Consider the following 22152-nt stretch of genomic DNA (forward strand, 5'->3'; position numbering starts at 1 on the left):
AATCAGAGTGTCTGCGGGATGCTAATTGGGGCCATTGTCATTCTCAAGCCCTTTTTTCCAGGATAGTGCTGAGGTCACATTGTGATTAATGCTTTGAATGTTGGTATACATGGAAATCTACCCCAAAGTTATTTCCTGAGAGGTGGAAAACACTACCTACTTCATATTTCTGTTTGTGGTGCCAGTTTCAAAGGCGCTCTAAGCAGCACCCAACAACTGGTTGAGGTTGACGTGGTCACATTGACCTCTGGTGGCTGCAGCCTTAGAGTGCAAGGAAAACACGAAGGAAAAAGCGGGTGGGTTTGGTGAGCTGTTGCCTGCTGCAATTAAAATGCAGTTGGGTTTGTTCCTTCTTTGGACTCCATCCCCCATCGCCTTGCCCCTTGGACAGTCATTTCTTTTCTGCCTGAAGCAGGTGTGATCTACACCCTCTTTGTGTGTACATCTTCAGTCCATATGGTTCTCCTCAGAATCAAATCCTGTTTGCACACACACCAGTAAAAAACAAAGGTGGATCTTCTGTCTGAGAGCTGAATTCACTCCCGGTTTCTAAACAGAGTGGGTCATACCTGGGGAGAGCAGATCCTGCTCCCCTGAATTCACTGTAATCTCTGTACGGTCAGTGTTTGGACTCTTCTTACGCAGCGGAGGGCAGACTTTAGTGGTCCCCTTGCAAAGTCTGATGCAGAAGCAGTCAACTCGATTGGATTCACAATGACCAGCGAGATGGACTCTCTGTTGGCACATTTTCTGGAAAGAGAGGAGAAAAAAAAGCTGGGACCAATCCCACAGGGGTAATGCTTTAAGAATAAGGCAGTTGCGAGAAAGGCTGAGGTGGGAGCCAAGCGTAAGGAGATTTCCAGGCTCAGCCCTGTTGAGGTGGAGCCCCTTGCCAGCGGCAGTCGGGCAGCTTTGGGGCGAGGAAGCCCATCCCAGTGACTCGAATCCCGGCAGCCTGCTCTAATTCAGGTCTTCCTTGCCACCCTGCACACCTTGATGCCCTAATGAGGACAGAGATGTTTTGCCAATACCTTACCAAAAAGGCTCCCACACACTTTTGCCTCCTGTAGCTCCAGGCAATGGGTGTGTGCTCAAGGGGGAGGAATGTTGAAGGAAATATTCGTTTGTTTTGCTATCTCCACATACAGATACATGCATTTCCTTCCTGCCATGAAGGCCACTCATCCCTTTTTTTTGGGGGGTGCTCGTTCCTCCTCCCCTTCTGCAGTCATCACCACCACCGTGAAGGGAACAAACCACTGTCAGCTTGTCAGGGCAGTTTTACATCCGCTATGAAAAGTGTCAGGGAGATGAGCAGGTAGTCAAACTCCTTGCAAAGGTTGTTAATAAAAACACCGAGTTTGATGAGTGTCATTAGGAAAATAAAAGTGTGGGGTTTTTTCTGTCTGTGTTAACTAATCCGGTGTGAACCAGCGTATGAGCCGATTAAATCAGGCTGGAGTCGATAATTCTGTTTCACAATTTCTTTCGAGTTTTCAGCATTTGTTTTTGTTCCACACAGGAACAAAAACTGCGGAGTGTTTTTGATGACACCCAATCATGTTGGGACAGCTATTGCAGGGTGGAAGTTATTATTAGCGGGTTTATTTCAAACTCTCTTCCTCGACCTGACTAAAGAGACCACCCCGGACCTTAGCAAACCTCCCTTCATTAGAAGCTGTAGGTCTTTGGAAATCACCACACTGCGAGAAGAGTAGCGTATTTTGGTTGGAAATAAAAAGGACCAAGCAAGAAATATATTAGTGAAGACGTTCTGACCAGCTCACATTATGAACACTGTGTGGGTAGGAGGTTTCAAGGCAGGTTTGTAAAGATCCTGCGCTTCCCCCAAAACACAGGGCAGAACTTTACAAAGCATCTAAGCTCACCATCTGTAACCACAGCTTGAGCTTTATACTGACGGCGTTTTAGCCACGCGATCGGGAATTTAATGAATTCCTTCCCAGCGTCAGACCTTCCTAAAGCTGTTTCCAGGCGGGGGCAAACGACGCAGTGCTGTGGCATACCCAGCCCTGCTCCCCGCAGCTCGGGCTCGCTCGCGTCCGAGGGATCCCGCCGACCTCTTAGTGCCGTCGGTCGGATCCGCGCCGCAGGGTCCTGCAGAAGACCCAGCTGCCTGTCACGCTCTGTGGGCCATGTGCGCTAAGCCCTTCCTCTGGCAGTGGAAACAACGCGTTGCTCACCATTTGCTGGCTTGTCATAGATTTCCTGTGTGAGCCGGTGTGGCTTGGAAAGTTTTACCAGTGCAACTATTTTGGTTAGGATTTGGAAAAAAAAATGAAATAAAACCAACAAACCCCAACCAACAACCCAACTCAAAAAAAACCCACCCAAAGACCCCAATGTCATTCCTAGTGTGAACTCCAGTGTGCCAGCACAAAAGTAGCTGCTACTGGTAAAGCTATTTTGGAAATGTAATACCTGGCTGTGAGCACGTGCAGTCTGGTGGGACCATGCATCTCAGACAAACTGGGGCTGTCTTGTACAACCGCAGCTTCCCTCCGAAGGGCGAGCTCTTCATCTCTGTGCCTCCAAACCCTGGCCAAAAAACAGGGATGGAACATATCCTTCCTCTCGGGAGCTGTCTGTCTGATCTGTTGGGATTGACCGCCCAGCCCAGAGCCTTCAGGGGTGGTCTGCTTGCTCCTGGGGTAGCTGTGGAGCTCAGAGACCTTCCGTGAAGGAGAGCGGCTGATGGTGCTTGATGTGGGACCTGCTCTGTCTGATGTCTGCGCGCTCTGAGTCACAAAGCAGCGCAGCCATTGCCCGTGGGGTCAGGGCGGGTGGAGGGAGAGGTTTCCTTGACATCAGCCTTGAGTTCATCTCTCTCTGGGTCAATGAGAGAAACCAACCATTGTTTTGGGGCTTTTATCGTGACTGTGAAAATCTTATCTTCTATCACCACTTAACATCCTGCTCAGGAAATCTTTTCACTAGAGGGAGAGAGAGAGAGACCTGGGTTGTTTGGGAGAGAATAACTAGCAGGCAAAAAATTGACATGGCTTGAGTCAGAGCGGGTTCCCTGCAGGCAGCCTTGCTTGTACTTGCTTTTTGATCACTCAACTGGATGCCTCTGGCTGGAGGTAAAGGCTGGAGAGTGGAGCTGTGCCCTTCTGCTGGTGGTACCCTTTGGGGGGGGAGCTGTGCAGCGCTGGGCTCGCAAGTGAGGGGAAGGTGGCAGTCGGGACCCCTCGCAGGGAGGGTGAGTCAGCAGCAAATTTATATGCTCGGGGTGTCAAGCGGTGCATGTTGGGACGGATGCCACGCGAGAGGAGGTGGTGTTTGCCGAAAGCCCTGCGTGCGCGTGTGCGCCTGGTGTTTGCTCAAGAGCTGTGTATATTTTGCAACAAAAAGGCTATGGATCTGTGTGATGCTCTGTGCATCACACAGGTACAGTCTCAATTCCCAGATGGTGGTTGTGCTTGATCTTGAAAAGAACGTAGCGGCATGGGGAAAGGGTCTTGCCAAAGCCTCCCTTCCCTCAAACAGCCTTGCTGAAGCTGGTGCAGGAGCCCTGTGGGGACCAGAGGGGATGTGTCTGCCATTGGCCCTGAGGGAGAAACAAATGAAGATGTTCATTTTGGGTGCAGTGGGAATCCTTTAGGGCAGGGGGCCTAGTTCATAATTCAAGATTGTTTCATACTCCCCCCACTTTGGTTTCTTCACTTATCTGAGGGAGGAGAGAAAGGTTTTTCCATGCAGAGGTGGGGTCTGGAAGCTGCAGCGGTGGGATGCTGAGGGCATCTCCGTTTCGGGAACGTGTTGGCCAGGGCAGGAGCAATGTAGGGCTCCTTTATGTTGTGTCTAGAGCCCTGTGGGGATGCACAGAACTGCTCTGGGCTACCCTGTGGGCTGACCCCGAGGCTGGAGGGAATCAGGTGAACTCCCATTTCTTATGAGCTTGATATTGCATTGGGAATCTCTTGCACAGAACCTGTGCTGTCTATCCTTGCCACTGAGGTCTGAGGTTTAACATGGTTGAGGGTGATGAAATGAAAGTGAAATGGGGTTGCTAGAGAAAATTAAAAACACCTTAGCCTTGGAGGGGGAGGCATATGATGCTAGGACTGAGCCACGGTGTCCGATTCCATCTCCTAGTCCCAGCGATACCCACAGATTTGGGCAATGCGGTGCATGGCAGGGGTGGAAGTTATCCTATGCGGGCTCTCTGGGATGCTGTGTGGACCCACAGATCTGCTCCTGGGATTGCTGCGGCCACTTGGGCCGGGGGAGGAGGAAGGTTTCTTGGCATCTACCCCTGGCCTGGGGGACTCAGTGCTTGGTCAGGCTGGCTAGTGCAAGCCCCTGCATGCCCCGGGGTACAGCTCAGTCACGCTGCCCTGGGGTGCCTCCACACCCAGCTCCACCCACACACACTACTGAGGACTGGGGGCCAAAATTAAACCTTTTCCATCTAGATCAGGCTTCTTTCAACCACCCCCATTTCCTCCCCTTTCTCAATCCCACCCTCCCACCCCCAACTCCATCTAGAACCAGCCCTGCACCTGGGCTAGCCAGGCTACCATTTCTGAAGCCCTTGAACCAAAAAAAAAAAAAAACCAAAAAAACAAACCACCAAAAAACTCCTCCTTCTGCACCTCTTCCCTGCAGGCAGAGCTGGGGAGGCTGCACCCTGCCAGCAGAGATTCTCCCCCCCTCCATGTCCCCGGGGGGCAGGGTCCTGGCTGGGAGGCCAAGCCGGGTAACCCCTTCCCCCGCCGGTCTGGCGAGGGGGGGGTGAAGCCGGGTGCGTTTCGGAAGAGAAGTCACTGGCGAGCCACATCCTTCCGGAGAGCAGCTCCAGCCCGGGGCTGGGGGGAGAAGGAGAAGCGGGGGGAGAAGGAGAAGGAGGAGAAGGAGGAGGAGGAGAAGGAGGGGGGGGGGGGAAGAGGAGAAAGACGGGACACACGCAGAGAAAAACCTTTCCCCAGCTCGCCCAGGTGAGGAGCAGCCGGAGGGTCTCAGAAACTCCGGGGGGTTGCCGGTAAGTGTCACCGCGACCCCCGGGGGCGGGCAGGGCTGGGCTTTGCATTGCCTACGGGGTTGCCGGTTCCCTCCCAGCTGGCTGGAGGAGGGAAGGAGGGAGGGAGGGAGGGAAGGAAGGTGCAGCGGGGTGGGGAGAACGTTTCAGACACACCTGCCGGGGCGGCGAGACGGGCGGCGGCGGAGCGGAGCGCGGAGCGGGGCGCAGCCCGCCCGGCGGTGGGGATGGCCGGTAAGGGGGGAACCCCCGGTGGGGAGCGGGTCTTGCGGAACCCTTCGGGGTGATGAAGCCCTGCTGGGCCCCTTTCTCCTCCGCAGGCTGCTATCTAAGCGCCGGGGAGGGCGAGGGGGTGGGTTTCGCATGGGCTTGGGGGGGGTGGGGATGGTGGTGGTGGGGGGTGTTTGCTCCTCTTCTTCTCCTCCTCCTCTTCCTCTTTCCCAGCCAGTTCCTCAGGGCTGGCCTCCAGCTCGCCATTCCTCGAAGGGCGCCTTCGGGCTGGCCGAAAGGGGAAGGGCTGCCTCCTTCCCCCCCCCCGGCCTGGGGGGGCCGCGGCGGGCGGGTGGAGGGGTACCCCGGGCAGGAGAAGGGGTACCCCGGGCGGGAGGAGGGGTACCGGCTCCCAGAGCCCTCCACCCTCTCTCTGCCTGCCGAGAAGCTGGTCGCTGCTTGCACAGCCGGCTTGGGTTGCTCAGAGAAACACTTTGATTTAAAGGCATAAATCTGCTGCCGAGGAGCGGAGCTCAAACCAGCGCAAATTCTGTGACCTGCTGTTGCGTCCTCCTTCTGCATACTTGTGTCCCTGTGGCGAGCGAGCCTGTCCCAAATGAGAGAGATCAGTTTCTGCAAGAAAAGCAGTTTGTTTTCTTTATTCAACCTAGGACAATCCAGATCTGTATCGGTATTTAGGCTCCTAAGCCCTTTGGTGCTGGAAATGAGACACTTGAGTATCTTTTGTGGATTCAACAATTCTCTTTTCCTGTTATCCTTCATCCAGCAGACCCTGAGCCTCCCATATTTCTAGTTGGAGGATTAACTTCTGCACAGCGCTCTCAGCCATCCTCCTTGCTGTGCTAGTTGGCTGTCTGAAATTGCATGATATCATTCTTACCACAAGAAAGAAAAAAAAAAAAACCCAAAGAAAAAAGAGTGGGAGATTTCCTTCCCTCTGCCTTCACGCATCATGGACTTCTACACTGCCCTTGCGGGTGTTTGCGTGGCTGGGGTAGGAAAGCTGGACTCGATGCCAGCACCAGAGCGGCAGGTAACGGTACGCACTGGGGAGGAGGGATGGCTTCTAGGTCTCAGAAGATCTTTGCTGTGCTTTGCCTTGCCAGCTAAAGGATTTGTGCTGGCCTGGGAAGCAGATTTTGTTTCTCAAGTGAAAATAGATAATGCTGGATGAGTTGATACACAGCTGGGAAGAGAGCTCCTTGCACATACCTGCTTCATCACAGCTTGTAGGACTTAATGGAGCAGGTTCACCACTGCTCCAAGAGTTTTCAGTCCGTTGACTTCAGGGGGTCCCTCTTGCTTTATTTGGTTGACAGAGGGATTGCCTTGTTGCTATGTATCTCCAGGGCTCCACATGGATGTGTGGAAGACACATGGAAGATATGCTTCTGCGATTCCCCTTTGGCTCCAGTACCTGTAGCCAAGGTGCTCCATGGGACGGTGCCCTTGGGAACATCAGTTTGGTCACTGATGCCTGGGACATGCCCAGGGCAAATGGATCCCCAGGGAAACCCTCCTTTCCAACCCCAGTGTGAGAGAGCATGTCCCAGGCTGTGAAAACTCTTGCTCCTGAGAGTTTCCTGTTCTCAGGGATGGGGAAAAAGGGAAGATGCGTGATGGTCGTGGGGATTTAAGTGTGCTTCAGGGATGAAGATGACATTTTCCCTAGACTTCCTACTGTATATACTCCTAACTCCTTTATGTACCACTGTCTTCTGCCTCCTGCATAGCTAAGGCCGTGGGTGGGCACTCAAGATCCTACTGGACCGATTTGTATGTAAAATGGCTTCTGATGTATCTGAGTCCCATTTGTAATACTACCTAATCATTTGCAGGACCATACCACGACTCATGTTCTCCCACACCTACTCATGCCTTTTACCCTGTGCTCCTCCATCATTCTTCAGACCTTCTCTTTCCTTTTATCCTCCTAGCCCTGGAGAATGCCCCTCTCCAAGCCTGCAGCCTCTCGGAGCAGGAGGAGGAAGACGACAGCATCTGGGAGAAGATTGAGAGTGCACGGCACCAGCTGACCCGCTCGCTGAACCCTGCGAAGCTCACCCCATACCTGCGCCAGTGCCGCGTGATAGACGAGCAGGATGAGGAGGAGGTGCTGAATTCATGCCGATTCCCTTGCAAAAGCAACCAGACAGGTGGGAGAAAGCACAAACGTGCACTTAGATGGGCCTGGTTTGTGGGGGACAACCTGGTTTTGACACGGAGTGGATGCTACCCAGCATGTGGTGTTGTGGCTTCCTGGTCGCTCTCGCTGCAGTGCTGCCCTGGCTTTGTTGTTCTCTGGGATGCTCTGCAGCCAGATCTCCATCTCATCCTCTGTGAGCCTCCCCCTGGGGGAAAGGGGGAGTGCTCCCACCCCATTCCCTCCTCCGGCCATTCCCGTTCTTGTGGATGGAAGCAGAACCGGTGGCGATGCTATTTCATATCACGAAGCTGGTCTACGCTGTTTTCTCTCTGGTTTGTAGGGAATTCATCCTAGCTCTTTATCCCTTTTTCCAGGTTATCTGATGGACATCCTCCGGCGCCGTGGGAAGCGAGGCTACGAAGCCTTCCTGGAATCTTTAGAGTTTTACTACCCGGAGCACTACACCCGGCTAACAGGGAGGGAGCCAGCCCAGCGCTGCTCTATGATCCTGGGTAGGGGCAGGTGCTTCGTCCCCCTTTCAGCTGCTGCTCGCGTGGGAAGGGCCAGAAATCTGTGCATAAATCTGTGTATAAAACCCTGGTTTACGCCACCTGTGTGCGAGGAACCCTGAAAGCTCAGCGCTCTGGATCTGGAAGGGAAGGGGCCGTATGTTGACGGACCGACATGCCGTAAGCCTGGGACAAGAAGGGCTGCAGACCCACAGGAGAGCTTGGCACCCCTTGATGGAAAACAGAGCGTTGGGTTGCTTGCTTTTTTGGGGGGTTACCCTTGTCTCAGCAGCCAGGACCTGATACTCCTTTGTCTCCCGCACAGATGAGGAAGGCCCTGAGGGACTAACTCAGTTCCTGATGATGGAGGTGAAGAAGGTGAGGGCTCAGCGGAAGGAGCACCTGCTGAAGGAGCATCAGCTCCAGGTGAAAAACCAGGCGTTGGAGCAAGAGCAGGCCCGGCTGGAGCAGCAGCTACAGGAGCTCCTGAAGGTGCAGGAGCGTTGCCAGCGGCTGAGAGAGGAGTGGGACACCAACAGCGTGGAGCTGCTGAGGCTGAAGGACGAGAACTACATGATGGCCATGCGCTATGCGCAGCTCTGCGAGGAGAAGAACATGGCCGTGCTGCGGAGCCGGGACCTGCAGCTGGTGGTACGGCCCCGGGGAGCGCGGGGGGCTGGCGGCGGGAGGCGGTGGGGGTCTGACGGCCGAGAGGGAGGCACGTGGGTGTCCGTGTGTGGCGGCCGAGGAGCGTGAAGGAGCTGATGGCAGGTGGGACACGTGTTGGGGTGTCTGCTCTTGATGGGGAGCGTGCCCTGAGCAGGGCAGAGCATCCAAGTCATGAGCACGGCATGGGAGACTCGCCGCTGCCCTGGGGCACCTGGAGAGACATCACCAGCTCCTGCTGCGGCTGGAGATATGTCACCTAGAGGAGCCAGAACCAACCTCTCAGAGGAGATGCCGGGGTGATGCCTTGCCCAGCATCTCTCGGCTGTCTCAGCCTGGCCGTTGGTACCAGGAGATGCCCTGTCTGCTCCCGCGCGCCCGCGCTGCCCTGCGCTGCCCACTCTGCCGATGGGCGCCAGGCAGCACAGGCATGCAGAAGGCGGCCGGTTCTGTCAAGCTGCCCGTTTCTATTTACTCCTTCCCCGGGAAAGGGCTTGCGTTTTCCTCTTCCTAGCGAGGACGGCGGCTGTGCGGCCACCCGCACGCGGGGTGCTGGGTGCGTGTGCGCTGCCGGGAGCTGCCCAGCCTGCCTTGCCGCTCGTAGGAGCATTTTAGCCCAGAGTCCATCCCCGCCCCGCCGCTCCCCACCACCTCCTCGTCTCTCTCATGACGTTTGGGAGACTCATGCCCCGCATGCCCGAAGGAATTCATGACACTGCGCTCCAGCTGCCAAGCTCTCACCTCCAGCAAACACGCGCCCATTTCTTGCCTGGGCAAGGACAGCCTTACCTGGAACTTATTAATAAATCAGTTTCCTCGGTGCTCTGCTGCCTTCTGGCATTCCCCCCACCAGTCTGGGCCTGGACCTCTCACGCAGCCCCGTGGTTACCTTTCATTCCTCGTCCTGCTCTGACAGCTCTGGGATCCTCCCCTACCTTTTATCCGGTATTCCTGCCAATGCCAGCTCCCCTGGGTCTCCTCCGAGCAGGGAGGCGAATTGCTTGCAGGTGACTGTGGGGTGGAGAAATCCCCCTGGAAGCAGGGTGAGCCACCAGGTCCCAGCCTGCCTTCGCCTCCTGGCTTCGGGGTCTGGAAGTTACCGGTCCCTGGAAGTCATTCTAGGTCTTTTGGGCAGATTTGCAGAAGTAATCCAGTTCCCGACTCCCTCCTCGGCAATTTTGGCAGTGCTGCTTAGTGCTCAGTGGCTTTAATAGGTTTCCCCTGCCCTGTTTTGCTCTCAAAGCCTTACCTGGCTGAGAAACTGTGCTTCTCTGATCAACCTCATCAGTCGTTACAGGTCTGTGAGGACCTTCCTTACTCCCGAAAGTAACTGACCTCCCCCGTCTCCAGTGACATGTTGGTGGAGGAGCGTGAGAGCAGCCCAGGGTGTGATGATGCATCTGTGGTACCCCGCAGCCTCCGGCAGCTTGAGCCTCAAACGCTTCCCAGGCTGGAGGTGACCTCCCCACACTGGATAGCCCCCAGTGGATTTTTCTGCTGCAAATTTCTTTCTCAGCTGTTCTAGAAGCCGGGAAGCCTTTGAGAGACTCAACCCAGAAGTCCCTGGTCCACCCAGGCTCAAGGCCAGCTGTACCGGGGATGCCCCAAGGTAGCGAGAAAGTTGTTGCACCGAGAGAGGATCCTGAGACTGAATGCGCTTACGCAAGTGCATCTTCCTCCTTTGCCCTGCAGGGCAAAGCTTTTGTGTGCAGCTGTGCTAACCTTGGCCCAACGGTAGGATTCTCCTTCGCGTGGTTGCCCAGCCCTCGCTTTCCTCGCCTCCAGACCCTTTTTCTGCCCAGCGTCCTCTCTGCTTCGCTCTCCCGCTAAGGCAGAGGTGCAGGGCCGTGTGTGTCAGACTGTCTTTCTTCCCTGGGTTGCAGGTGGACCAGCTGAAATGCAAAGTGACCAGCCTGGAAGAGGAGTGCAGCCTGCTGCGGAAACAGGCGTCTGCGCCGCCCCAGCGAGAGGCGGAGGAGCGGGGCCACCCCGACGCCGTGTCTGAGCTGTGGGCTGAGAACCAGCGGCTCACGGCATCGCTGCAGGAGCTGCAGGGCATGTTGCAGGTACCTGGCGGGGCAGGGCAGACTCCGGGTCACCTCCTTTCCTGGGGCATCCCCGGTGCTGGTGACATGGGCACTGGGAAGATGGGGGAAATCACTGTCCTAGGCTGGCCTGTCCCTTCCTCTGAGGATATCGCTTGGCCGTGGTGGCTGCCGTTGCTTCTGGGTAGCGATGGGTCCTTGCTTCCAGCTCTGTGGCTCTTGGATGTGCTTACAAGTGTGACTTTGTGCCTTGGAGCGCACAGTAGATTAAAGCAGGAGCGACGATGGCAGTCGTGCCAGTTTGCCCGTCACTGCCCTGGTCTGGTGCTCCCTCGGTGCTTGTGGTGCAGTGACGGTACCTTCTCACCTCCTAGAAGCCCGGTGAGGGTCCAGTGCCAGGCTCGGAGCAGATCCTGCTGGATATCCTGGAGCACGACTGGAAGGAAGCCCAAGATGACCGGCAGGATCTCTGCCAGAAACTCAACTCCCTGCAGAACGAGCTGCAGTGGGCCGAAGAGCTGAGGGATAAGGTAGAGCATCCCTCACCGCCCCTGTCCCCGCACACCGAGCAGGGCCTGGAAGAGAGGGGAGGGAGAGGGCTGGGAAGCCACAGCAGTTGCTTCCAGGAGGGCTAATGCTCGCCGCTCGCTGTTGCCAGTACCTCCAGGAGGTGGAAGATCTGCAGCTGAAATACCGGACGCTGCAGAAGGACTGTGATCTCTACAAGCATCGTATGAACACGGTGCTGCTGCAGCTGGAGGAGATCGAGAAAGAGCGGGACCAGGTAAATTGCTCTTCCCACTGGCTTTCCACCTCCCAGCAGGACCAGGGCTTTTGTCTCTGCTTTGGATACCCCCTCCTTCCCCAGCGGATCTTCTCCATCCGTGCCAGGGTGGGAGGCAGGGGTTAGTAGCGCAGTTCTCTGCCTTTTCTCACTCTCAGCCTGGCTCCTTGCAGGCAATCCAGAGCCGTGATGGGGTGCAGCTACAATACTCCCAGGGCCTGATCGAGAAGGACCAGTACCGCAAACGTGTGCGGGCCCTGGAGGAGGAGCGGGACGAGCTCCTCAGCAAGCTGAGCCAGGCAGAAGGGCTGAACAGCACGCTGGAGGCACAGCTGCAGCGGTGCCGAGGCAGCCGCAGCCTGGGCAAGGTGAGGGTGGCTAGAAAGAAGAGGGAACAGAGAAGGCAGAGGGCTCAGGACTGATTTCTGGGGGACACAGTGGGATGATGGAGTCCCTTCTCTCCCAGATGTGCAGCTCTTCCTACTCCCTCTGCTCCAACCTCAGCAGCACCTGGAGCCTCATAGACAACCCTACCAGCTTTACGACTGGGCTTGTGGATGCACTGGGGGTTTCTGTTATCCCATTCCCAGGAGATTCGGCCATTCAGAGCATGGTGAGTGCTTGACCATGAGCCGAGGGCAGCAGGGACCCACGCTGCTCGAGAAGGGCACAGAGGCATTGGAGCAGGTTCATTGTGGGCCTGTGACTTGGTGGGAGACTGGGCATGGAGCGGTGTGTAAGGTGGGAGCAGATCCCAGATGCAAAGCTTAGTTCTCTCAGTCTCTGACAAACCAGTCAATGCTGCACCAAAGTGTGCAGCGCTTAGCTGGGTGGGCAAGAGGGGGAATTGAATCCCTCTTCATCCCATGTAACGCCCTAGAAATCAACAGCCTCATGTAAGTTGTTATCCTCCCCTAAAAGCTGTTTAATCTACACATGCTGGGGGAGAAATCTTAGCTCTTTTGAATCCTGTAGCAGCATTGTATTGTTTTTAAGGGAGTCAGGTTCCTTCCTTTGACTCTTCGACCTCTCATCCTAGAGCACGCTAAAATGGGCAGTCCCACAGGTTACTCACGCCTTTGTGTGTGTGGTGGCTAAAAGTGAGATATAAAGACAAGACTGGAAATTCCCTTCATCTGCTGCTACTCCCACAGCTTGTACATTGCAAAAAGATGGGGATGCGGTGTCATGCGTCTCCATCCATGCTCTCCTCTTGGGAAAACAAGGTGCCCCTGGGATGTGGATGGTCCCTGAAGAGGCATGTGGTACCCAAGGAGCTGTTTGCAACCTGGCCTGAAGGGAGGGGAGAGGTGGTGCTGGGTGTTGGTGTTAACAGGCATTTCTCTTTCACTCTGCCCAAGGAGGTGACTCCTGACAGCGAGAAGGATATCAACCGCCTTTCCACTTTCCCCTTCCCACCTTGCATCGGCTCCATCCTTCGTCGGCAGCGGGAAGATAGGTGCATGCCCTACAAAAGGTGATTGCTGGGGTGCTGCTTGGGTCTGTGTCTCCTCTGTGGGGCTTGTGGGGGCCAGGGAGAGCAGTCTGGTAGCGGAGGAAGGAACCTGAAGTGGGAACTGAGAGTGGGAAGGCTGGCTGGGGGCTGTGTGCTGGCTGGGGGCGTGCTTCTGCGGGGGTGGTGGAAGGCTGTGGGGATGGGGTTGAGAATGGGATGCAAACAGGCTTTGGAAAAGCTGCTGCCTCACAGCTCCCCTTTGTGTCTCTTTTGTAGCTTGTCCTGTGGCTCCTTTAGCAGCATTGAAGATGCAACAGGTACCAGGGTGGGAGCTTTCCCCAAAGGGCTTAGCTATAAAAAGAAGTGGTTGCTGTGGGGAGAGGGGTTGGACAACTGACCCTCCCTCACGCCTTTGGTTTGTGCAGCTCACTGTGAGGGCTCTGCACCCGTAGGAGGGTGCTATGGACCCACATGTCTCCCCCCGTGCCTTGCCAGGCACAGCAGCTGGAAAAGCTGGCTTTTCCTCTGCATAGCAGGTAGCTATTCACATCAGCTCTGTTTAACTCGTGGAGAGCTGTGCTGATGGAGAACTTGATGTGGAGTTGGGGGAGTAGGTAACAGAAGAGAGAAATGCCTTTGCCCTGGGGTGTTATTCAATATTCCCTTCATCCGCTACTACCTGGGTGATGGGTTGTAAATCTCCTGGAGTGGAGCTCTGGTGCTGGCAGGTCCTGTGGTGGGTGCTGGTGGCTGATGTCCAGGCACATCCAGGTGACCCTGGCTGCTACTGCCTTCTGACCGAAATGCTGATGAAGGGAGCAAAGATTTGCTTGTTCTCAGGAGACATGGGAAACCCTTTCCAGGGAGGTGACCGTTCAAAGCCTCTTTGCAGCCTCGGTTTCCCAGTCAGACGCTAGAAAATGCCCAGGGAGGGGTGACAGACCCTTTCCACCCCGAGAACGTGAGCTCCCTGCAGCGCTCGGAGAGGTGATGTGCCCCGTCTCCCTCTTGCTCTCTTTCCTAGGCAGTGATTTTGCTAGCACCTCTCTCGGGGCCTTCTCCTCTTCTTCCAGTAGGACCTACGCCAGGGTGAAGTCGGAGATCTGCTTGTCCACGCTTCCCAGCCGTGAGGAGGTCACCAGGAGGTGATTGCTGCTCCCTGAGCTAGGCATTCTGAGCCGGCTGCTTGGGGGGACATTTCGTGGTGCTGGGGGACCACGCTTGGGAGGCTACTCTTTTCCGCCTTCCCCCTTGCAGGCTTTCTCGTTAGTGGGAGAGGAGAGGAATGAAGATCCTATAGTCCTTGCTTCCCAGCGGGACTCCAATTTTTTGCACTGTCCCATTTGTTATGGCAGGGGTGGGGATGTTGCCCTGGGCTGGATACACATCTGTCTAGGTAGGGACAGGAGTGTGGGAGCCCAGCTTGGCTTCGATGTTGGGGCTGGTGGGATGGAAGGGGCTGTGGGGGTTCATAAGAATTCTGTGTGAGCCCTGGTGATGGCTTTACATGACAAGCTCTGTACTGCAGTGCTCAGTACAATAAACACCCTGTAGCTGGACACGAGGCATAGGGGAGCGGTTCTTAGAAAAGGCAGCAAACTTCGGTTGCTGGACTTGGTGTTTCTCCTTGCCAGGTCACTGGTGGTACAGCTCACTAGTATGGGTCACCCCAGCAACCCCTCACCCCAGGAGAAGAGGCTCGGAGCAGACATTTCCATCCTTGGAGGGAACAGGACAGGGATTTACGTCCAGTGGGTCAAGCCAGGCTCACAGGTCGAGGATGCAGGACTCAGGGAAGGGTGCCGGCTCATTGAGGTGAGTCTGGGAGTGGGCTCACTTTGTGGGTTTGCAAGGCACCTGGGATGATGCAGGGAGTGTGGAGTGATCCCTAGTGCAAGCTGACCTCTACCCAGCTTGAAGGCCACCTCCGTTTCTCTCGTTTCGCAGGACTGCTCCCTGCCTAGAGCTTTATGCAGCACAAACACCCATCCAGGTCTCATGGCATTCGAGTGTACCTGTGCATGTAAAAATGCTAAGACCTTCTGAAACACTTCCTTCGACTGTGGGAGGGGAGAAACAAAAAGCAGTCACACAATTAAGACGGCAATATGGCTATATGTCCCTGGAGTTGTCTGTCACCTTGTAGTATATCAGAGCACTTTGCATCCTGCATCCCGCACATGCCTGTTGCAAAGCAATCAATTCTGGAGCAAGATTTCTCAGGCCTTCGTGACCCTCCTGAGCTATAAAGAATAATTGCTCTGAAGAAAGCTCCTGGAGGGAGGGAAGGGCATTTGTTTTGGCAAGAATTGACACCACTTGAAATACAGCTACACTACTTGAATTAATATCCCACTTGTAACTGAAAAAACCCCAGCTCTCCCGTCCCCACTCCCACGTGCGTTCGTGCACGCGCATTTGCTTTCACAGCAGCCCAGCATCTGGACTGGGTGGTGGCTGGCAGCAGGTATTTCAGAGGCAGAGGAGGGAACAAGAGGCAGACTGAGGATGCCTTGTCCTCGGGAAGAGCTTTCCCCAGGCCTGCCTCGCTCTGTAACGTCTCTTGTGTAACCCTGATGGGTGAGGGAGCTGGGGGAGACCCTGCTCTCCCAGCCCTTAGGTCTAACGACATCGGGTCCTTGCTAGCTGAGGGTGCCGTCGCTGAAGGAGGAGGTGCTTTCCCTGGAAAACTGCACGCGGGAGGTCGCCTACCTGAGCCTGCTGCATTGGGATGAGCCCTCTAGTCTTGTCTTTCGGCTGGACCTGGAAGGTAAGACCTTGGCAACTGGGTCTCCTTTGAGCCTAAGCTCTCTGCCTCCCTTTCCAGACCCTCCGCCCAGCCCTGGAGGTAAATCTCAGTTATTCTCTCTCCTCTCCTGTTTGGTCCTAGGCCACCATGTCTGACACAGGGGTTGGCCGTAGCTCCGGTAGCTTTCCCTGTCTGGTGTGGCTTGTGCATCCTCTGAGTTACGGGATGGAGGTACAGACCTTCTGTCTGTTTGCCTCCTCTGCACCCCCGACCCCGATCCGTAGCATCACAGCTGTGCTGGGGACTTGGCTATCTTATCGGTGACGGTTGTCTCCTGTGTCTCTGCCTATGGTGACCTATATCTCCTGCTCCAGGATACCAGCCTCTGCGGGAAGCCCTGGAAGAAGGGAGGAAGTTTTCTGGAGACTCGTTCTACGTACGCACCAACCTGTCCCTCCTGGAGCCGTCAGACCCTTACGCGCTCTGCGTCAAGTGTCGGGAGATCCTCCATGTCACGGACACCATGCACAAAGGGCGGCTGGAGTGGTACTGCTCCCGCGTCGATCCCTTGACCATGCGGGACCTGGACAAGGGGACAGTGCCCAACTACAGCAGGTAACCAGGGTGAGGAGGAAGGCAGGGGGTACTTGCCCCATTTTTCTGCGGTGAGCATCCCCTAGGAGTCCTGAGAGGTGCAGACTGGTCTCTCGATAGCGTGGGCTGCCCAAGTCTTGTATGGGGACCGCTGCGGTAGTGGTTGGGTGCCCTTGAGAGACTGGGAGGTTGAGTGAGGGCTTTGATATGCCTATGCTTCAGCAGGTCTGTGAGGTTTGGCGAAGAGGATCACAGCAGGCTACGATCCCTGGGGGCTCTAGAATTGCTTGAGTGCAAGCTCTCTGTCTTTTCAGGGCTCACCAGCTTTTGAAGATCCAGGAGAAGGGCCAGACGCCTGGGCAGCAGAGGGGCCACAGAAATAACGTAAGCCGAAGAAGCCAGCAGTGGGAGCTGTGTGTGTGCGCCTGTGGCCACCCCACCGCCTTGGCAAGCAATCTGCCCCACTCTGTTGGTAAACCAACTCGTATAGAGGTGGCAGCTGGGTTAGCAAGCAGAGCAGGGGCTTATAGCCCAGGCAGTGTTACTGCTCTGTGGCTGCTTTCCTACCCGTTCTCCACTTCCCAGGCTGAACCTGATGGGCGGCAGACCCGGTCCCATGCTTTTTGTATGTGTGCTCCATCCCCTTTGCCAGCGGGTGTTCTGCAGCCAGCTCTGTGTGTGCGTGAAATGGTCTATGCTCTCAGCCTTATCGCCCTCGCTTTCTCCTCAGCTAAAGAAACGGGCCTTGGACCAACTGCGCCTGGTGAAATCCAAACCGCAGAGGAGCCCGGAGCAGCCCCCTCAGCAGCTGTGGCTGGACCCCTGCTCAGGTGAGCTGTTACCCCTCTGCCTGCCCCATCACCCTTGGAGACCCCGTCGTCCCTTGTGGGCACTGAAGGGACATTGGCAACTGGGATGCCTCAGTCTCTCTGCCCAAGATCCCCCTTATAACTCTGCTAATGGGATTTGGGGAAGCCTGTGCATATTTAAAGCTCCTGCTCCTTTTCCTGGGTTTTCTGGGGCTTTCCATTGCTTCTGTGGTTCTAACTCTTTGTGGAGAATAAACTGGTGAGTAACTCAAGGGAGTCCCAGAAAATGGGCAAGGGAGACTATAGCCAGAATATCTGCGTGCGAGTGAGTGTTGTAACCAGGGTAGGATCTCACCTGGGACATAGGATGGTTGGTAGGTGCCTCCATGAGTCAGGATGAAGGGATGGTACAGGAAGAATGGGATGGTCTGTGGGCTGGTGACAGGCTGGTCTTTCATGTTCTCACCTTTGGCTTTCTCTTCTTCATTCCTGACTTCCAGACCCAGACATGAACCTGAAGCCTTACAGCTTGGTGCGCCCTGTGGTGGTCAAGAAACCCCGTCCTGTGGTGCTGTCACCTAACTGCATTGCACCACGGCTCATCAGGAACCTGCTGGACTTGCCCACGTCTCGCCTGGACTTCCACGTGTGCCCAGGAGGTAGGCAGCAATGGGCGGCTGATACGTCCAGGGCTGTTTTAGGAGCCTGTGGCTGAGTGATGTAAAGCACGCAAATCTACTTCTGAGGGCTGCTTTCCCCTTTTACCTCCTGCCACTTCTTAGCCATACAGTGGGAAGCTAAGGTGTTGCTCAAAGAGGTCACTTCTGTGGAGGTCTTGGTTGGCCCAATTCAGGGAAGAGGTGCTCTTAGTCTTGCAAATATGAGATATGGTCTGATGGGACTCTTGGAAAGCACATGAGGTGTCTCTTCAGTGGCTAAGTGTGGGGGTCTCTCAGTCACCCAGACAATTCCTGTTGACAGGTCATCTTTTTGGGCTGAGTGTCTGCAAGACGTTTCCTCCTATTTTTAACTGCGTCCCATCCCTTTTGGCCCACAGGGAAGCCAGCCCTCCCTTCTGGTCTCCTGGGGCATGGGGATCCTCTCCCTTCCCTTGAGTGGGTGGCGGTGGCCGTTGCCTTGCTGCTCTGGGTGCCTCTTCCCGGAGATGAAGTCCCTGGTGAGGTGGGATCTGCAGGTTGACTTCATACTGGCTCTTCCTCCGCAGGAATGAGAGGATCCAGCCTTAGTGCTGCTGTCCCCTTCCTTCTGCCAGCAGCGTGAGGCTGACACACCACTCCAGAGGCTGCTGGGGAAAGGGCTTTTCTCCCATAGGGAATTTTCGCAGAGGACAACTCCTTCTTTCCTCCTTTTTCCTCCCTTCTCCAGCTCTCTCCTTTCCCCGTGTTTAGAGTTCTCCCTTTGCCAACTGCAGGGCTGAAAAATGAGTCGATCTATTTTTTTTGGAGGGTGGTGATGGAGGTAGTGAAAAATCTCTGGTTTGCTGAAGAAGGATGGCTCTGCAAATTTTGGCCGCTGGGCTTTTTATCGGAGTGACTTGGCCATATATCCTGTCCTACTGAGCCCTCTGCAGGGTCCCCCTCACATTGCATGGGGACAGGCTTCAAAGCCATTACTGCAGCTGGGAATTTACACCGAGGGCAAAACCTCCCTTCTCCCCTGTCAGTTTTGCCTGTTGGAAGGGAAGGAAGGTGATCCGGGAGCCCCAAGCCATTTCTCTTTTCTTCGCTCCTGTATTTTCCTTTGGAGCGCTCCCCAGCCAGTGCAGAGTTAGCATAAGCCGACTGATCTTCCAGAGGAGCCTGCTGCCGCCAAAGGAAACGGATGGCTTTGCAGGATCTAGCTCTACCTGGGAGGTACCTGTGCCACCAGGCAGAGGTAGCAGAGGATGCCCAGCCAGCCTGGGGCTTGGGAGAGCCGGAACGTGCTCCGGACCCAGTTCCAAACGTGCCGTCTCCTAAATACATCGCTTTATTTCTGTCTTAGGGGCGAGCAGCCCCTTGCTCGTGTTTCAGCGGCAGTATGGGCAGCTGCCTAGAGCAGTGCGGTCAGCAGGTAAAGCCCGGCTCCTGCTTCAGCCACGCCGGGCTGCGGAGCCTGTGGCTCCCCAGGGAGGTCTCTGTGTGCGTGCGTTTTCTCATCTTCTGTTGGGAGTTACCAAGGGCACCTGGCAGTCATCGCTTTGACCGTGCCGGACCTGATGTCCTGCCAGCTGTGCCCCCAGTTCTCTGTCTCAGCGTCACCTCTCTGCTGCTCTCCTGCCTGGCGTTGGCTCCGCTGCTGGGTGCTGTCCTTCTGCCTCCGAGCAGGCGGAGGTGGCTCAAGTTGTCACCGACAAAAGGAGGTTCAACTTGCCGCCCATCTTCCTCCCACTCTCCCGTGCCAAGATGCACACTCCTCTTGCTTCCTCAGCCCTGCCGCTCACCAGAGCCATCTACAAGCCTGTGCAGCTCACAAACCCTGCAGAAAAACTACCTGGCAAAAAAGAGTGATTATTTTTCTGCCATACTCTGTTACGGAGGGGGTGGCACAGCGTGGCAGTGGGGAAGCGGGATAATGGCTGTGAGCTGGCTTAGGCTGCTGCAACACAAGCGCTGCTCTTGCCCTGCAAGGTGTCTTCAGCTGTGATATCTTGCTTGTTCTGTACGCAGAATGCTGCAGGAGATCCATGCCAATGTGTAATGTTGTATAATTAGACTCACTCTCCGGAATCCATAAACACTGAACTCGATAAGCATTAGCACGGCAGCAAACGTGCGGGATCTGACGTAGAAAGTACATGCAAGAGGGAGAAGGGGCTGACGTTTCCCTTTTCGTTTCTCCTCTTGGCTTGCAGAGAAGCTGGCAGAAAGGGATCCCAGCGCAGCCCATGCTCAGGAGTCTAGAATTACCCCCCAGGACCAGAGGGAGAGCGGGCGAACCCGCATGATCCGAGAGGCGATGGAGAAGGTGCTGAGCTGTTTGGTGTGGGGAGAGAGGGTCGGGATGGGGCACCCTGTTCAGACTGGAGGAGAGGAAGGGACACCTGAGTGGGGGAAGAGGGAGGGTGGTGTGGTGGTAGAGAAAGAGCTGCTTGCTTGGGGGCTGTGTAATTCGGAGGGTGTTTTAGGTCCAGGTGCTCTGGGGTTGTGGAGCAGCAGATACGGACTTTCCCCTGAGTCTCTGTTGAGCTCAGGTGAAAGAAATGGCAACTGGGGATTTGTGGGGGAGGCGGTGGGAAATGCCATGTGCAGATGTGACCTCCTTGCTCTCACATTCCTCATCTTCGCCAAAGCGGCAACAGCTCTGCTCAGGGCAGATGGAGAAACGTGGGGCTGTGGGTGGCAGCGGTGACAAAGATGATGTGAAGATGGGCTGTGGCTGAGCGAGGGGTCCAGTGGGCTCTTGAGTTGGCGGTGATGGAGTGGGTGACCCTGCTTTTTAATTCTCCCCTTCCTTCTTGGCACTGTCCGTAAATTCCACATTTAATGGAATTACTATTGGAAAAGCAATGATATTTCACAGTATGGGATTTGATTTAATGTAACTGTCAGGGACTGGGGTTATTTTTTCTCTATTTAAATCAGTAAATCTATTCAATTTCCCTTCCAGAATAAACACTGCCTGCTAGAGCTGGGAGTTCAGAGTGTGAGGGATCTAATTAAAAGTGAAATATACCCCATCGTTATCCATGTCGAGGTCACTGAGAAGAACGTTAGAGGACTCAGGTAAGAAAAGACGGAGTGGCATGGATGAAGGGTATCGTGGGAGGAGAGAGAAGCCCTTGTCTCTGTTCAGAGGGAGAGACAAGGATCGGAGTGGGACCGCTTACTGTGTGCGTGTTGGAGTTGGCCACTGTGAGGGGAAAAAGGGCAGGAAAATCGGCTTTTTGTACGTGTGAGGGAGTTCCTGGCTGTTTTTGCCACCCCATCTCTCTATGCTAAGGGTAACGCTCATCCCTGTGTTTTCCCCAGGAGCTTGCTGGGGAAAGTGGGCCAGCGGGACTCGGAGGTGCTGAAGGTGTGCCGCGGTGCGGAGCAGGCTCTCCACACTCTGCCGTGCTCCTGGGCCCGCGTGGAACCCCACGCCTGGAGCCACGCCGAGGAGCTGCCCAAGGTGGTTCGGGGATGCATCTTCCAGGAGCAAACCCGCCCGCTCTGGATCGAGGAGGGCGACGACTGAGCTGGGGGTAGCAGAGCGGGCACTGCCAGCTACCATCCCCAAGAGATGTTTGCGGAGGTCCCTGCCTCCCCAAATTCCTCCAGGTAGCGTGTCCTTCCTCCCCGAGGAAGCAAAGGCCCCCGGGAGTAGCCTTTCTGGTCCCCTTGAGGCCACCAAGAGCTGTGGGGGTAACCCATGGTGCCTCCCCCATCTGAGCTTTCTGTGTTTTATTGGAGAGACGTCTTCCACCGACACGGTGGAAAACACCCTCGTGGGCTGTTCCCCATCACCTTGGGCTGCCCTTGTCTCCGGTACGTGGTCAGGTTGCCAGATGGGGAACGTAGGGGAACCGTGTGGGATCAGGCTGCGCAGGACCATATCTCACGCGCATTTGAAGCCCTTCTCCCATCACCTCCATCTCCCCTGCCCTGCGGCACTGCGTGCTCTGGGTCCCATCTTCCCCCGTCTACCTCGTCTCCGGCCCCACGGCGCAGGGAGCACGGCTCGTGTGCCAACAGCTGGAGTGACACTAAGCTTGTGAGAAACCCTCGTTTTACAGGAGCTGTACTCTTTATTGCTTGTAAATTATTAATGGAGCCTTTTATTGGCAAACTGCATATAAAGGAGAATTAAATACCATTCCTAAAGGGAATGTGGGCAGGCTGTGGGCTTGTGTGTTACTGGGAAGGTTTAGGTGATGCATGACAGGGTATTTTTCTCCTCCTTTAGCTGAGACCCAACTGCCCAACCCTCCAGGGGAAGGAGGGAGCACTGCTTTTGCTGTTGTAGGGCAGCAAGAGGTGTGGGGAGAGGACAGGCTGAGCGTGCCACAGACCAAGCCCCCTCCTGTTTTTACTTGCCTCCAGTTTTTCAGTCCCTTGCCTCTCCCCAGTGCTGATGTTGGCCAGGTTGCTTTAGAAAAGCCAGGGAAAAGCTCACTTGATGTGTCTGGCTGAGGTCCCTAGAGCTTCACATCCCTCTATGCCCTGGTTATCGTGAAGTG

General features: G+C 55.5%; 1 protein-coding gene across 1 annotated transcript in view; it reads left to right on the forward strand.

Moving 5' to 3' along the window:
• The window catches only part of CARD10 (caspase recruitment domain family member 10), a 42658-nt gene extending 21294 nt beyond the window's left edge, over positions 1-21364 (forward strand). The window contains exons 3-22 of the mRNA XM_041118251.1: positions 7171-7389; positions 7754-7891; positions 8214-8539; positions 10438-10620; positions 10974-11129; positions 11258-11383; positions 11557-11751; positions 11850-11996; positions 12745-12860; positions 13116-13156; positions 13864-13984; positions 14474-14654; positions 15486-15609; positions 15963-16203; positions 16497-16566; positions 16913-17012; positions 17492-17650; positions 19846-19958; positions 20601-20716; positions 20963-21364. Of these exons, the coding sequence (XP_040974185.1) occupies positions 7171-7389; positions 7754-7891; positions 8214-8539; positions 10438-10620; positions 10974-11129; positions 11258-11383; positions 11557-11751; positions 11850-11996; positions 12745-12860; positions 13116-13156; positions 13864-13984; positions 14474-14654; positions 15486-15609; positions 15963-16203; positions 16497-16566; positions 16913-17012; positions 17492-17650; positions 19846-19958; positions 20601-20716; positions 20963-21170 (3080 nt within the window). The 3' untranslated portion in view covers positions 21171-21364. The remainder of the gene's footprint in view (positions 1-7170; positions 7390-7753; positions 7892-8213; positions 8540-10437; positions 10621-10973; positions 11130-11257; positions 11384-11556; positions 11752-11849; positions 11997-12744; positions 12861-13115; positions 13157-13863; positions 13985-14473; positions 14655-15485; positions 15610-15962; positions 16204-16496; positions 16567-16912; positions 17013-17491; positions 17651-19845; positions 19959-20600; positions 20717-20962) is intronic.
• The last annotated feature ends 788 nt before the right edge of the window (positions 21365-22152 follow it).

Source organism: Aquila chrysaetos, chromosome 17 (assembly GCF_900496995.4).
Source record: "Aquila chrysaetos chrysaetos chromosome 17, bAquChr1.4, whole genome shotgun sequence".
Lineage (NCBI taxonomy): Eukaryota > Metazoa > Chordata > Aves > Accipitriformes > Accipitridae > Aquila > Aquila chrysaetos.